This window comes from Sinocyclocheilus rhinocerous, unplaced genomic scaffold, assembly GCF_001515625.1.
Source record: "Sinocyclocheilus rhinocerous isolate Xijiao unplaced genomic scaffold, SAMN03320098_v1.1 scaffold742, whole genome shotgun sequence".
Lineage (NCBI taxonomy): Eukaryota > Metazoa > Chordata > Actinopteri > Cypriniformes > Cyprinidae > Sinocyclocheilus > Sinocyclocheilus rhinocerous.
This window is the reverse complement of record NW_015641116.1, coordinates 1,685,093-1,702,098: the sequence shown is the minus strand read 5'-3', so window position 1 is coordinate 1,702,098 and position 17,006 is coordinate 1,685,093. Positions and strand designations below refer to the sequence as shown.

The 17,006-nt window shown below is 36.9% G+C and overlaps 1 protein-coding gene across 2 annotated transcripts; it reads left to right on the top strand.

Annotated features, from left to right (window-relative positions):
* Positions 1-1,869: 1,869 nt before the first annotated feature.
* LOC107754699 (activated CDC42 kinase 1-like) lies at positions 1,870-16,091 on the top strand. Of its 2 annotated transcripts, none has more exons than XM_016571263.1 (14): positions 1,870-2,191; positions 4,872-5,054; positions 5,231-5,301; positions 5,383-5,571; positions 5,678-5,830; positions 6,883-7,160; positions 7,330-7,456; positions 7,576-7,722; positions 9,007-9,101; positions 10,855-11,064; positions 11,181-11,242; positions 13,918-14,417; positions 15,391-15,486; positions 15,581-16,091. In XM_016571263.1, exons 2-14 carry the CDS (start codon positions 4,895-4,897, stop codon positions 15,731-15,733), a joined length of 2,241 nt encoding a protein of 746 aa, XP_016426749.1. In that variant the 5' UTR covers positions 1,870-2,191; positions 4,872-4,894; the 3' UTR covers positions 15,734-16,091. The 2 variants fall into 2 exon arrangements, with proteins under 2 accessions (XP_016426749.1, XP_016426748.1); XM_016571262.1 differs by lacking the exon at positions 1,870-2,191 and adding an exon at positions 2,399-2,473.
* Positions 16,092-17,006: the final 915 nt, after the last annotated feature.

Below are 17,006 nucleotides of genomic sequence, written 5' to 3'. Positions count from 1 at the left end.
TGAATTTTATTTTTTTAATGGTTTAGTTTAATTACTTAGAATAATTAAAATATATTTGTGCACACATAACAGACATAGGTCAAAACACTGACAAATTTGGCTGATTTAAAAAAGCCATTTGAGAGCCGAAACAGCCGGTTCTTTTTGTTGAGCTGAGCCAAATGATCCAGGTTCCCTAAAAAGAGCCAGAATTCCCATCACTAATACTGACAAAATAAAGCACTAAAAATAACACCCAAACGAAGATACTTGCAACATATTAATATACTAATACTGGGTCAAACCGTGTGATGAAGAATGAGCTTTAAATGTAAAAAGGGGGTTTAAGCAAATGAACTGTTAGAATAAAAATGAGAAATATTAAGGAACTTATAGAAATTATTACTAATTTAGTTTTTTCTAAATCAAGTATCTAGTATTTACTTAAATATTTAGTAGATTAAAAATGTGATGTTCAGTAGTTGAATTTAGTTTCTCATTTCAAATATGGTAGCCTATATAGCCTCCTCTTGTCTCCACTTAACCATTTTGTTTGTGGTCTTTTCCTATGCTGTCAGTATCTGTTTCAATTCTGACATATGGTTAAGTACAGGCTGCATATTTCTAGGTCTGAGTCACAATGTGATGGGAAGGAAGAGCTTATTTAAAAAATGGCACTAGTTTGGACTAAATGATGCGGCCTTCAATTGCAGCACACAGTTGACTCAACCTATTCACAGTTAATGGGATTTCTCAGAACTCAGCTGTTAATATCCGTTATATTATACTAATGGTTCACTACTGTATACAAAGATTTTATTTGTGTATTTGGTTTATTTTCAAATAAAATTACTGTTCACTGACAAAAACACTGGCATAAATATATAGTGCTTAATAAGCATGTTCCCATGCAATGCAGCTAGTTTCATTTCCATGGTTAAAATCACCTACACTTTTTTTATTTTATTTTATTTTATTATTATTATTATTTTTTTAAGTTAACAGTCAATAGTTATTTATGATATGTACAGTATCGTAAATAGATAACCAGGAAGTGAGTTGTTAATAAAAGTTATTTTTCCCCCAAAGGGTAATTTTTATAGGTTGACTAAGGGTAATCTAATACATGATTTCACGTGATCATTTGCATATGTGTGTGTGTGTGTGTGTCTTTGTGAGAAGAAGAAATATCCAGTCAAACTGGAAAGACAGGATCAGAAAGGCATGACTGAAAGGGGCACTGGGGAAAATAGTCTCTGTTTTCAAGTGCTTCTAATGCAGCAGGGCTTTATGTAATTTGTGAGAGTTCCTTCATACTGAGTGTACTAATAGCCTACAATATTTACAATTTTCTTTTCACGCCCATTTATTGTCATTTGTCACAATTGTTGACGTCCTTTATTTCAACACTTCCGAATTTTCAAAACCAATAGCAAGAAAATAAGCCCATGTTTCCTGTAAAGCTAAACACATGGTTGCTGTGGAATATTACCTTTAACCTATATCCTATATTTAAAATGTAATCATTTATTTAGTAAAATGTATTTAAAAAAAAAAAGGAAATTGGAAAACCATGATATTGTCCACTTAGATAATAATTTAATTAAAATGCCAGTTGCAGATACAAATAGACAAGTGTTTTGGATTATTCATTATACAGAGTAGGAATTAATAAAATATTTTATGTTTATGATGGGGAATAGGCCTACAAACAACGATGTGGTTTTCAAGTAGGCTATAAGGATCTATAGCTTTTTGAGCCCAGCATGGTAAACAATAGGGGGAAAGAAAGAAGATAGCGTAAACATCAAAATCCACATGACTGTCAAATTTGGGGAGGAAAAACAACAGTATGATGTAATAAAGGGCATAAATCCAGCAGGTGGTGAAGGGGAAATGTTGGTGTTAAGGGTGGAGGACGTGAGGAGGCGGAGTGAGGAAGAACTTAGACGGATTGCTTTGGAATCGCAGAGAGACGTCAGATGCAGTCTATAAAACACCTGTCTTTAGGCTACTTTAAAAACTACTCATAACCCATAGATTAATGATAGACGGACTATTTAAACTAGCTTCTATATTCTAGCACGGCGGATTATAAAAACATACGTGAAACTCACTAAAAATGAACGATTCGTAATGGACAGTTTATACCTGGAGTGCAGTTGACTTACGAGCTGAAGAAAGTGATTCGACTGCGGGAAAAAAAAGTTTTGTAAGTATAAGCTTTTGTTTACTGCAATTAGCATCCTTATTCTGCAAAGAAAAGTTAATGATGTATGGAAAAAAAAGCAATATATTAATTAAAAGTGAATGAGAGTCTAAACAAAAGGGATGGTTGGTCAAAAGTAACGATTTACCATGGAATTGTTTTTAAGAGCGTCATTTCCGCTTTGGTGTTATTATGCTTTAAAAACACTCACCTGGGCCCAGGTACCTAAGTCGTTCTTATCTGCTTTCATGGTTGATTTATAGCACAAGGTGAAACCAACAGTATGTAAGTTTGCTTTCAAAAACTGCATTAAAGACTTCCCTTTGTGTCAGTGTATATAATAATTACTCAATATTCCAGTATATACAGACTACAATTTTACGCAGTTTTTTTCCTACTGTATCTGAGTATCTGTGGGTAGTTTCAGTTTCAGTGTAGGCCTTTTTCATATCTGTTGAAATTACTGTTTTTCATATGACGCTGAAATGAAGTTTTGTAAAACGTTTCCTCTCCTTATTGAAAAATGTATTATTAATGAGGGACCATAGGCCTACTTTTATTTGCTGCTAAGAAAAAAATGAATGACAAATAAAGTATTTAACATTTTTTGTCCTACACTCATTCTGAATATTAAGTGGGCAGGCAGCATTATATACCATACACTTAACAAATCTCTCAAATAACGTTGATATAATAATTAGTTCTGTGCCGTTAATTAGGAAATTAGTATGTAATAATGACCTGCATATTGTTTGTGACTAACTACCCGGTCATAGGTCAACTGCATATGTTTGACACATTTCTAAAGTTAATTATACATGAAGGATTAAAGTCATGCCTTTTGACAAAACATGACAAACAGAAGCTGTCATTTGGGTGTACACTCATTTATAACTCTTTGTAAAAAGCCACTGTTTTCTGCTTTTAAGACTTTCAAAAGGTTTGAAACATATTTGATTACAGTAATGCTGTAGAAACTGTTTGATACATCAGTTCACACCCAGTTTCAGAGGAGACTGTATCAAATGTTAACAGAAGCATGGCTTTATCAAACAAGCCAGCTTGAGGAAAACCAGCCTGAAAGTTGCAACCTGTTAGAGCTGAAAATGACCGGCTCTAAAATCTTTCACTCTCTTCTGGAGATATTTTTTGACTAAAATAAAACATTTGCTCATGCTCCGATTAACAACAATAATCCTGTAGTTATTACAAATGTAAGATCTGGTCTAGAATATACCTTGTCAACTAAACTTTAGAGCCTTGAGTTTCACACGGAGTCTACTTTTTGTCATTCAGGGTGTGGACTTTGGGTGTGTAGTCTTGGAGAATCTTACTTTGAAACTCTTAGGTTTCCTGCTCAGACAAGCCCCATAGTTTTAGAGCGGTCTGTTCTGAGGCATACTGGCTGATTATTCACTAAAAGGTCATGTGTCTGAGTTGGTCTTTATGTTGTCATGGTTCTGTAAACACAAGAGTGCAGAGAGTTTCTAGTTGTCTCTTTGAACACATGCTGATAGGAATGGGAGGTTCACGGACTTGTGAAAGCAATGACACAGTACTTTGCAGGCAAAAAAGTCTATTCTGTGCTGCACATAACTTCCAAATCTTGCTTTGCATACTTGTGTATACTATGCAACTGTTAAAAGGGGATTTCCTTGCCAATACAAACAAGTTAGAATACTTCAGAGAGGTATTCAGTGGTCATTCATAGCATAATTGCTTTATGAGTTTAATCGTGCTGAGCAGGTGGTAAATCATTCTCTTTTAATCAAATGCCTGAAGTGGCTGGCCACATACCTCTGTCCTCATTGGCATCCACTGAAAAAAGTGGTTTGTTTGGTTTATAAACTCCCCTGCTTCCTTGAGTTTTAGACTGTTTGTTAGCATGTATAGTATATATTAAAGGGGTCATATGATGCGATTTCATTTTTTCCTTTCTCTTTAGAGTGTTACAAGCTCTTGGTGCATAAAGAAGATCTGTAAAGTTGCAGACTAAAGTCTCAAATCCAAAGAGATATTCTTTATAAAAGTTAAGAGTTAGCCGTTTTGTAAAAATCGACGCGTTTCAAAAAGGCAGGGCATAGAGGAGAAACAATAATGTACAGTATGTGGAAAATAATGTGTTTTTTTTTACTTTAAACCGCATAAACACATTTCATTACACCAAATACACAAAATAATGTTCTTTTTAGCAGCATCATATGACCCCTTTAATTTCTGCATTTTTTTACCTGTAGTACATGTATATATTTTAATGTAGTTGGTAATATGTGCAGTTGAAAATGATCTCTAACAGTTAAACTGGCAATTAAAAAAAATGAATTATGTGCACCACCCCTGTAAATCTAAACTGAATAAAGTAAAAAAGGAAGTATTTTGAGTACCATGCACTTTAAGAGGGCTTTCTTAACACAGCTCAGGTCTCTTGTTTGTTTAATTTCTCACTGGCTTGCAGCAAATTCCCAACAGGCATCCATAGCAACCCAGTGAGGCTTCAAATTGTAAGGAACAGCCATGTAGTGTCTATTCAGAAAAGACACACTACTCTAGGTGTACTCTAGGTAGTTCCTATGGAATCAAAATTAAAAATGACCATATAGGAAAAACAATGAATGTCTCGGATTGCTCAGATTTATTTTACGTTATTTTCTGACCTCATTTCATTGCTCTGTTGGTGTTTCAGAGTTGCTGTGTGACAGTCTAATAATGATGGATCATGACACTCAGTGGCTGTACCAGCTCCTTGCTGGTGTGCAGCTAGAGAGATTCTACCTAAGGATGCGAGATGGACTCAATGTGACACGTATTGAGCACCTGAACTACGTTAAAGAAGCAGATCTTGAACAGATTGGCATTAGTAAACCAGGTTTGTCTAGTAAAGCAGTTTGGTATTTGAAGATCATGTTATTTTGTTTGATTTTCTTTGTGTACTTAAAGACCCTACAATGGTGAATATAATCATTTAGTGCTTTTAATATGGTTTGTGTATCAGTGTGTCTTTGTATTTATTGCTGTTTTCTGGTGATTTTTCTCTGTCAACAGGACAGCGACGATTATGGGAAGCCGTCAGACGTTACAAAACCAACATGCGACCACGGTCGTGGATGATTAAGGTATTTCACATCATTACATACCCCCTCTTTTTATTCATTCACTTAGCCTACCTGTGATCATCGCTGTCTATTTTCTACTAGGCCTTCAATGGTCGCACCCCAGACGGAAGTGAGCAGTTTAATGGTGTTGGGTCAGGCCAGGGGCCAGAACCAGGGCGTGCACTCCCCTGTCTTATCCAGGACAGTGAACTGATCTTTGGGGACAGGCTAGGCTCAGGTTCCTTTGGGGTAGTTAGGAAAGCAGAATGGCAAACACCGACTGGACGAGTGGTGAGTGCTTTAAACCAAATATAAGTATGTTTTCTTTTTTTCTTTCTAGAAGCTTAAACACATAGAAATAAATACTACACTAACAGTATTGTTTTCCTATTTTAAGTTGCCTGTAGCAGTGAAAACCTTGAGGGGTGGCGCATCCAGATATGGAGAAGTGGTGACCGAATTCCTCCAGGAAGTTACGACCATGCAGTCTCTGGACCACCCCAACATTATACATCTGTATGGTGTTGTCCTTACTCATCCTCTTAAAATGGTAATTTTAACTTTTTATGTAAGATCATATTCTGTACTAATAATCGATTCTTTGTATTTTTTATGCATATAAATATAAATGACTTATTCCCTTTTCATATTTATTTTGTTAATTGAAGGAGTATCAGTCTTGGTGATATTCAGACCAAAAATATGATTGATGAGTGTGATATTGGCTTTTATAAACCAGTTCAATAAACAAGAAGTTAATATTTAGTAACTTACACTTTAGACACAATATTGCCCTTTTACTTTGTGTATTTTTGTGCACCACTAACGAAAATACTTTTTAAACAAAGCAGAATTAACCGCTGCGTGATCCTCAATGAATCAGTGTTTTTTAGCAAATCTGTTGAATGAATTATTCAATGACTCACTTATAAAGACTTTAGTTCCTGAATAAATAATGTTTTTGAACAAATCGATTTATTCAGTGATTCACTAATTCACTTATAAAGAAAACTTGTGCAAGTGTAACTTGCAAAAACTGCAAAAGTAACTTGCAGAATGTTCAAAACAAAAAGCATTTTATATTAGTCTGAAGTATAAGACCTTGGTGCATACAATACATTTGCAATAATTTGAAGTTTTCCCTATTTATTTATTTTTGGAGTGAAATAAAACTGTATTAGCATGTTGTTGTTTAAAGATGTACACTACCGTTCAAAAGTTTGGGGTGAGTAAGGTCTTTATTTTAAAATAGATTAATTTTATTCAGCAGGGATGCATTAAATTGATTAAAAGTGACAGTAAAGACACTTATAATGTTACAAAAGACTTCTAATTCAAATAAATACTAAATAAATATTTCTTTTTTAAAAAAGTAAAAGAGAAGTGTTAACTTTCTAACATTTGAACTAAATTGCAATAATATTTCACAATATTACTGTATTTTTAATCACATAAATGCAACTTTGGTGAGTATAAGAGTTAAAAACCTTGGTAAAGATCTTACTGGCCCCAAACTTTTGAACAGTAGTGTTGCTGGTTATGTTGTTGCAGTGCTGGTTATGGTAAGATGGATGACATAATTAAACTTCCTTTTTTTATTAGGTAACGGAGCTGGCTCCCGTTGGCTCTTTATACGACACTCTGCATCTACGACAGGGAGATTATCCTCTTTCACGGCTCTGGCTCTTCAGCACACAGATTACTGCAGGTATGGAGTACCTAGAGTCCAGACGCTTCATCCACAGAGACCTCGCTGCCCGGAATGTGCTCTTGGCTGCTAGAGAGCTAGTGAAGATCGGAGACTTTGGACTGATGAGAGGCTTGGATCAGCACAGGAACCACTATATAATGACGGCACACAAGCGCATTCCCTTTGCATGGTAAGAAAGCTGGATTAAAGAACCAGAAAGAGCTATTTCAGAATTCTGAATACAATTCCATAAATCAAAGTATAAGTAGAAACAATGATCTTAATGAAGAAAGGTTGTCACTATTACCTGTTCGCTAGGTCGAGGATAGTAATTCCAGCCTCTTTCTTGCTTTCTATAGGTGTGCTCCTGAGAGTTTGCGTGTAGGTACTTTCTCTCATGCTTCAGATGTCTGGATGTTTGGTGTCACATTGTGGGAAATGTTCACGTACTGTGAGGAGCCCTGGTTGGGGCAGTCTGGCAGACAGGTATATATGCTGGTTTGATGCAATACAATTGTGAAAAATGCTGTGCTCTGTTTATGAACTATAGCTGTAATAAGCACTATTTCCTTTGATGACTAAGTGACATGTTGTGCTTTGTATAGATTTTATATCGTGTTGAGCGGGAAGGCGAGCGCTTGGAAAGGCCTCCAGACTGTCCGCAGGAGTTATATTCTGTGATGCGTAAATGTTGGGCTTGCAGTCCTGCTGACCGACCGACCTTCTCACAGCTCACCACCATGGTAGCAGAGGTCAGTTTTAAAGCTCTGCCTCTTATTAATCTCATTAATATTCACATTGGAGTAATGGCTGCTGAAAACTCAGCTTTGCCAATGCAAAAATAAATTACATTTTTCATTGTAATAATATTTCATAAAATTGCTCTGTTTTTACTGTATTTTTGATCAAACAAATGCAGTCTTGGTGAGCATAAGAGACTTCTTTCAGGCGTTAAAATCTTACTGACCCCAAACTGCTAAACAGTATAGTGTACCTCTTGTGCTATACAAAAAGCATATCTAAAACCAGGACAGTTTCCCCCAGTCTTGGTGCAGTGCCGTGTCCCGGAGCGACGAGACAAAAAAAACACATTATTTTTCACATACTGTACATTATTGTTTCTCCTCTATGCCCTGCCTTTCTGAAACTCTGGTGTGCTCTGATTGGCCAGCTATCCAGTGCGTTATGATTGGCCGAATACCTCAAGCGTGTGACTGAAATGTTACGCCCCTTACCATACTGTGATGCCGTGTCCCGGCGCGACGAGACAAAACCAATAAAACCCAATATAAACGAGGCATTTGTTGCTTCCAGTGGGGACATAATTAAGGATTATAATGACTTATAATGTCTTTTTACGCGCTGCGTTGCATCGCACCCGGTGAACATAAAACCATGTCTGCATTTGTGATCGGAGAAATGACAAACAACAAGCGCTACTCTACACTGCTCAAAACTCGTGTTTGAATCATCAGTGGCAAATTTTTTAAATATGCAGGAAACAGTCCTCGTCCTCCGTAAAATGCGCTGCACACATCTGAATATTTGGGTTGAACTGTTCTGGAACAGTGCTGTAAATACAACTTAACCACTGATATCTAGTCGCGTCCTCTGTTGGAAAGCCAAACAAAGTATTTTCGCTTTCGCAACAAAACACACAGCGTCTACACATCATGGCGGTGGCAGCAACAATAAAGTTACGCCGTCTTTCTTTGCATGAACATTTAGGCGGCGTTATGCAAATCGTCCCACATCGTGACGTAGACATGTGGGAGCGTCTTTAAACGGTGGCGTTTTAGGAGGGCGTGGACCAGTCTTAACTTTTATAAAGAATATCTCTTTGGGTTTGAGTCTTTAGTCTTTGCAACTTTAGGGATCTTATCTATTCACGAACAGCTTGTAACACTCCAAAGAGAAAGGAAAACTTGAAATCGCATCATATGACCCCTTTAATTGTGTACATGTACTAAAATTAATGAATGATAACATTAAATGTATTTTCTCTCACAATTCTCTCTTTTTAATATATTTTTCAGGCACAGCCTATGGAGGTTCGTGCAATGAAAGACTTCACAGAACCCAGAAAACTCTCTCTACAGGCGAATGATCTAGTGACTGTAATAGATCATGGGTAAGACAGGGGTTTGAGGGCAATCTAGATAAAAGATAGTTTATTTTTCTTTATTTTTTGCTTATTTTTTAAATTGACTTTAACTTATTAATTTTCTATATTGTCTGTTTCCTTACCTTATACCATTGGCATTGTTAAAAGTTGTTAACAGTCCTGCAAATAAATCTTTGTTGACTCTGACTCTGATAAAGGTTGTGGGTAATTGTTAACCCGTCTCCCCTCCCTTTGACTTAGTAGCATTCAATTCATAGCTCAACCTTTAATTTCAATAAATTTAGTTTTTTTTTTTTCATATGCTCATGCAAACCACACTTAAAAATTAAATAACAGATTCAGAATGACTAGGTACAAATGACATTGTCCAGTTTTATGTAAATATAAATGACATTTTATAGAATTAAAATAATTAGCATGTGCAATATGCAATAGCAGATTGAATGCAATATTTAACAATAGACTGAATTTTGGAGCACAAATTAAGAGCACATATATTAAAGCCGACCAAGAGTTGTCAAAAAAGAAAGGTGCTGTAGATTATCCATCTAAATGTATTTGTAAACCACAAGTAGAGATGCAAAATAGGGCTTTGTGGTGATCCTTAGAAACTATAAACATAACTTCCCTTTGATTTCTGTATTTTTATGCTCTTCTGTTGTGTTGTAGGCTGGAAATATGTGTTATGCAAATCTTCCCACATCGTGACGTAGACATGTGGGAGCGTCTTTAAACGGTGGCGTTTTAGGAGGGCGTGGACCAGTCTTAACTTTTATAAAGAATATCTCTTTGGGTTTGAGTCTTTAGTCTTTGCAACTTTAGGGATCTTATCTATTCACGAACAGCTTGTAACACTCCAAAGAGAAAGGAAAACTTGAAATCGCATCATATGACCCCTTTAATTGTGTACATGTACTAAAATTAATGAATGATAACATTAAATGTATTTTCTCTCACAATTCTCTCTTTTTAATATATTTTTCAGGCACAGCCTATGGAGGTTCGTGCAATGAAAGACTTCACAGAACCCAGAAAACTCTCTCTACAGGCGAATGATCTAGTGACTGTAATAGATCATGGGTAAGACAGGGGTTTGAGGGCAATCTAGATAAAAGATAGTTTATTTTTCTTTCTTCTATTTCTCTCTTTATTTTTGCTTATTTTTTAAATTGACTTTAACTTATTAATTTTCTATATTGTCTGTTTCCTTACCTTATACCATTGGCATTGTTAAAAGTTGTTAACAGTCCTGCAAATAAATCTTTGTTGACTCTGACTCTGATAAAGGTTGTGGGTAATTGTTAACCCGTCTCCCCTCCCTTTGACTTAGTAGCATTCAATTCATAGCTCAACCTTTAATTTCAATAAATTTAGTTTTTTTTTTTTCATATGCTCATGCAAACCACACTTAAAAATTAAATAACAGATTCAGAATGACTAGGTACAAATGACATTGTCCAGTTTTATGTAAATATAAATGACATTTTATAGAATTAAAATAATTAGCATGTGCAATATGCAATAGCAGATTGAATGCAATATTTAACAATAGACTGAATTTTGGAGCACAAATTAAGAGCACATATATTAAAGCCGACCAAGAGTTGTCAAAAAAGAAAGGTGCTGTAGATTATCCATCTAAATGTATTTGTAAACCACAAGTAGAGATGCAAAATAGGGCTTTGTGGTGATCCTTAGAAACTATAAACATAACTTCCCTTTGATTTCTGTATTTTTATGCTCTTCTGTTGTGTTGTAGGCTGGAAATATGTGAGTGGAAGGGCCAAAACCAGAGAACTCTAAGTGTTGGCTGGTTTCCCCCTGCATTGGCTGCCCCCGCTCTCACAGCAGCAGTTCCTGCATCTGGTCCGACTCTGATCTCTTCTCCTGTTAAAGGTAGTCTACAGCACTCTGGCCACGGAGACACTGACCATGCACGCAGATGGGGCAACCCAGAACGAATAGATGAGTGAGTGACATTTTAACTAAAGATATAAACTAAAAGGTTTGAATTAACTTAACAGTTGGATGTCACTATAATCTAACTGTTTATGTGACTTTTGCCATTTTTTTTGTACTTTTCAGCAAACGTTGGAGGATTCCATTAGCAAGAGAGAAGGAAGGCTCCAATCTCAAGAAAATGGCAGGTTAGAACTTAAAATATACTGTAACAAACTTCACACATTATCATTAGAGTATTATTTAAGGCCTGAATTTACTGTAAAAGAGGTTATTGTCTTGTACACATACACTAAGAGTGTATGTGTTCAAAAGTTAAGAGGTCAGCAAGATTTCTTTGAAAGAAATTGTTCTTTTATTCATAAAGGATGCATTAAATTGATCAAAATTGACTGTAAAGACTTTTACATTGTTACAGAAGATTTCTGTTACAAATAAATGCTGTTTTTAAACTTTCTATTCATCAAAGAATCCTGAATCCTATTAGAAACGCTGCAGTTACTAACGTAACTTCGGTTCCCTGAGATAAGGGAACGAGAGTTGCGTTATGCACCAATTTCGGTACCAAAGCAAAACACAAAAACATGCTAATTAAAAAATTAGACTATACTTTCATTTAATTCAAACTGTGTACATATTTAATTTTAAAGGGCTTTTGAAAACCTAGAGTTATTCAGCTAAGAATAACAACTAAGTTAGCTAAAAAAAAAAGAAAAAAAAAGCCCAGAACTGCTTTTCTGACTGATATGACACAAACAATGTTAACCATTTGTACATTCTCTAACACACATATTTTAGATTCACAATTCATTTAAAAGCCTCTGGTGTGTAAAAATAGTAAATATCATCATGTCCTCCTGTTTTTTTTTACCCTAATAAAAGTTATAGGAGCATTAAATAGTTAATAAAGAAACTTCATTCTAATGCTCATTATATTAGCGTTAGCCACGCTTATGCTAACGATTAACTACTCTAATAACGTTCATTTCAATCCGACATTCAAATTAAAATATTGAATAATATTCATAACAGAAGCGGAGTTTCCCACAGACTTGCACTCTATTTGTGGAGGTTCTTAAAAAAACCTGGTACCGTAACGTTTTCATTTTTTTAGTACTGACTTGGTACCGAAGTACCGGGTCTTTTGACAACACTACAGCAACGTATGCAACTCAGGAAACCGAGGTTACGTTAGTAAATGGAGCATTCCCTATTGAACGGTCTCGCCCATTGCGTTATACGCTATGGGGAACGTATAAGCAAGTGCAGAAGGAAGCCGCTCTGCCAGCCCAGCCCCGGAGTGCCTGCAATGAGGGCTCCTATAAGCATGAGCCAAGAAAAGGGTAGCGTTTAGCCATCTGAGGGCGCTGTCAGGGCCCAGGCTCTGAATTTGGCCGAGGCTGAGCTGGAGACAATGAGGGCTTCGCAGGTTGCTGGGAAGATGGAGCTACCTGAACCAGCTGCCGTGCTGCAGCGCTTTGGCAGGAAGTGGCACGTGACCGGCAACGACTTCTGTGCTGCCGTGAAGCGCTTTGCAACTACGCACACGGCGGGGCCGAATTACCCCATAGGCGAGACGGAAGTCAAGGAAGGCGACTTTGTCTGCGTCCTTGATCTCCTTCAAATCCAGCCAAAGGTGGCACTCTAGTACCACCATGGCTCCGCCAATTGCCTGTGCAATAGCCTTGGTAGTGCACAGAGACAGGCCAGTTGCTGTGCGCAGCTCCTTAAGGGCTGGACTCGTCCAATCCTCTGAGGAGTTTGGCTTGATACACTGAAGCACCACCATTGTGTGAAGCTCTGAGCCAACCTGGCCAGCTGATGAATAAGCCCTGCCTATTAGAGCCGAAATGGACCTGCTGGGCCTGGACGGGTGCACAGCATTGGCTGTTAGTCCCAGGGCCAATGGCGGGCAGAGATGTGCAGCGACCACCTCCTCCAGACGGGGACCTTGCCATATCGCCTTTTTTTTTCAGCACCATCAACAGAGGTGAGGGCAGCAAAATTAGAAGAGTGGACGCACACAAAGTAGGGGGTGTGACACACCTGGGTAAGTTCATTGTGAACTTCCGGGAAAACCAGCACTGGTTTGACGGGTAGAGATGTGCAGCGACCACCTCCTCCCGAGGAGGAGTTTGCCATATCCCCTTTTTCTCAGCACCATTAACAGAGGTGAGGGCGGCAGAATTAGAGGGGGTGCGCCACTCTTTACTTATAGTTTGCTATCCACGCCAGCCCGTGTTAATTCATTGGGGAGAAGGGTGCCAGGATCCTGTCCGGAAGCAGGGAGAAGCTCATGCTGTCGCAGTGAGAGCAGTCTGTCTCAGTAAGCGCAGCCTCAGCATGCGCGGCCCAGGCAAGCAGCGCACTCACTGTGCCCATCTGAAGTGTGCAGGGGTGCCCTGCATGAGCCGCATAAGCGGCATGATATTTGCTCTTGTAATCGTCGGAAAGCCGCAGGGGAGAAGGTGCAAAAGAGGAGTGTCTTCCTGCTGCTGGGGCTCTTCTACTTGCTGCTTCTTTTTCTGAGTCAACTGAGGAGATGATCTTTGCAATGAAGGAGAAAATTCTGAAAATTTGGTGGGCAGAAGCTCCATTTGTTCATGCAGATACACAAACGTTAACAAATCAGGCATCAGTTTTCAGAGTAAACAGGAGTTTTCCCAAAGTATATAACACAATGGGAGAGACCGTTCAATAGGGAATCACAATTTCCACAAACAATTTAAGTTGCACAACTGTTTTCAACATGATGATAATAATAAATGTTTCTTGAGCACCAAATCAGCATATTACAATGATTTCTGAAGGATCATGTAATAATCTGTCTAGTCACATTCTGTGTCTTATTCTCAAACCTCAGGCATGTCAAGGAGTCTGGAGTCTGTCCTTGGTGCTCCACAGGACAAAGGTCGAGGTGCTGGTGGGAATGCAGCTCAGAGACCTGACCCACGCAGACTCATGCAGAGTAATTTATTGCAAGATCCACGCAGGTTTAGTGATGCTATTGTCGTCCCACCTTCACGGCCACCACCTCCTAGTTTCAAATGTATCAGCCCACCAAACACCGGCTTCAAATGCGTCAAACCCCAGATGATGATCCATGATCGGAGACCAGTAAACCCAGCGAGCTGGGCCACTCAAACTCATTCACAGCTACAGTTCCAGTTCCAACAACAACAGCAGTATTTAGGGAATAGTAACCTTGCCAGGATGACACATCTGGCCAAATCAAGCCCTCAATTAGATGATGGCCCTGAGAAAGAGAAGGAGAGAGAGAAGGAGCAAGAGAAAGAAAGAGAGCGGGAGAAGGCAAAGGAGAGGTATCCACCACAAGTTGACAAGGAAGCAGTCATAGCGCAAGTATGACGATTTCTTTACATTCAACAACTTTGCTTTGTCTTGTCTATATATATATATATATATATATATATATATATATTTATTCAGCAAGGACACCTTATGTAACAATACACTTATTTCACAATTTGATTTGATACGATACATGATACTGATCTCACTATACTTAAACACTCACTATAATTTAATTAAAAAAAAATATTAGGCCTACTTCTAAGACATGATAAATGGTTAACAAAAAGTAGTTAATTAAAATGCTAAATTTGGTATTACATAAAAGAATAGCAAAATGAATTGTATTCCCTAAGGAATACAAATATTCATGATTCAGCTTAGCTAAAAATACAGAATTTTGTTAAATAGCTACATAAGCCTGCACTCTGTCCCTGACTACGTAAATTTAAAATGTTTTAAATATTGTATATTATTAAATAATGTATTTGTTATTTATTTATTATTAATAATAATTAAACATGGAAGCTCAAATGTGTGACCTTCCAAACTTTTATTGTATCACTATCCATGATACTTGTTGTTACATTTTTGTATTGCTATATTGACACAATATATTGATACACCCCTTGAAAATTTATTAAAATAAATGACGTTCTTTTTAACTTTGTATCAAAGAAAAAATGTATCAGTTTCCACAAAAATATTAAGCACCACAACTGTTTTCAACATTGATAATAATAAGAAATGCTTCTTGAGCACCAAATCAGCATATTAGATTGATTTCTGAACGATCATGTGATTCTGAAGGCTGAAGTAATGGCTGCTAAAAATTCAGCTGTGCTATCACAGAAATAAATTACATTTTAAAACAGATTAATATAGAAAACAGTTCATTTAAATTTCAATAATATTTCACAATTCAGTTTTTTGCTGAATTTTGGATAACCTTTTTTTTTAATAATATAGGACTAATTCCTCTTTAATGTTGTTGCTAATATGTTAAATGCTGATTGGTCATTAGGTTCAGGAGGCAGTACATGGAGTGACCATTGAGCAGGTTCAGAAAGCTCTGTATCGCAATGACTGGAATCCTGTGAGGGCAGAGCAGCAACTTAAGGTAATAGAGAATTAGACCTTGTTCATTCAAAGTAAATCATTTCACTTTATTCATTACTTGTACTTATTCTTTCGTGTTTGCCTTACATCATCAGACAGACCAGCTGTATTACATGACTCAGTGCTCTCGTGAGGAATGTCAAAAAATCCTCGCCCGCTACAACTGGGACCTACAGCTGGCAGGACGTCACATCATCCGACAAGACCGAGATAGGACTGCATGGGATAGATGGGGAGAAAGAGTTTAATGCAAGACTCACCATGGTTCATAATTATTGAGGAATTCATGTTTTTTGTGATATCACTGAATTGTCAAGAGGTCAAATAATCCAAGGCACACAAAAACCCTGTTTTTTCATCCTGAACAAGTTTCTATCCATCTCCAATGTGAAACTATCTATAATGACTATGTATAATGTGCTCGATTATTAAACTGGTGATATCAGTTATTTCAAATCTGTTTGGAAAGACAGCACAATCATTCATATTAAATGCAGAATGTCATTTCAGTTGCCATTGTGACTGTTTATTGTTACTTTACTATTGTTTGTATATAAATTAGGTTTGTTACATTTTAAATGTATTAAATTCTGTGAAACTGTGTAAATGTATATGATGAAATTGTAAATATATTAGTGGTGTCAAATCGATTAATCACGATTAATTGCATCCAAAATAAAAGTTTGTTTACATAATGTGTGTACTGTGCTATTTATATGTGTAATACACACACATGCATGTACATATGTAATATATATTATTTATATATATTATAAATCATACATAAATAAATATATATATATACACTTTCAGGAAAAAGGTTCAAAAGCTGTCACTGGGACAGTACCCTTTCAAAAGGTATACCTTTGTACCTTATATTAACCCCTAAAGGTACCTTTTGAAAAGGTACCACCCCAGTGACAACCTTTATGCTACTTTTTTCTGAGAGTGCAGCATTTCATTCCAAACATGCCATTGTCATACAAATACATGTCAAATTCTTTGAGCCACACCTCAATGACAGGAAACCTGTTTAAGGCTTAAAGGGGTCATAGGATGCCCATTTTCCACAGGTGTCAAATCGATTAATCACGATTAATTGCATCCAAAATAAAAGTTTGTTTACATAATGTGTGTACTGTGCTATTTATATGTGTAATACACACACATGCATGTACATATGTAATATATATTATTTATATATATTATAAATGATACATAAATAAATATATATGTACACTTTCAGGAAAAAGGTTCAAAAGCTGTCACTGGGACAGTACCCTTTCAAAAGGTATACCTTTGTACCTTATATTAACCCCTAAAGGTACCTTTTGAAAAGGTACCACCCCAGTGACAACCTTTATGCTACTTTTTTCTGAGAGTGCAGCATTTCATTCCAAACATGCCATTGTCATACAAATACATGTCAAATTCTTTGAGCCACACCTCAATGACAGGAAACCTGTTTAAGGCTTAAAGGGGTCATAGGATGCCCATTTTCCACAAGTTGATATGATTCTT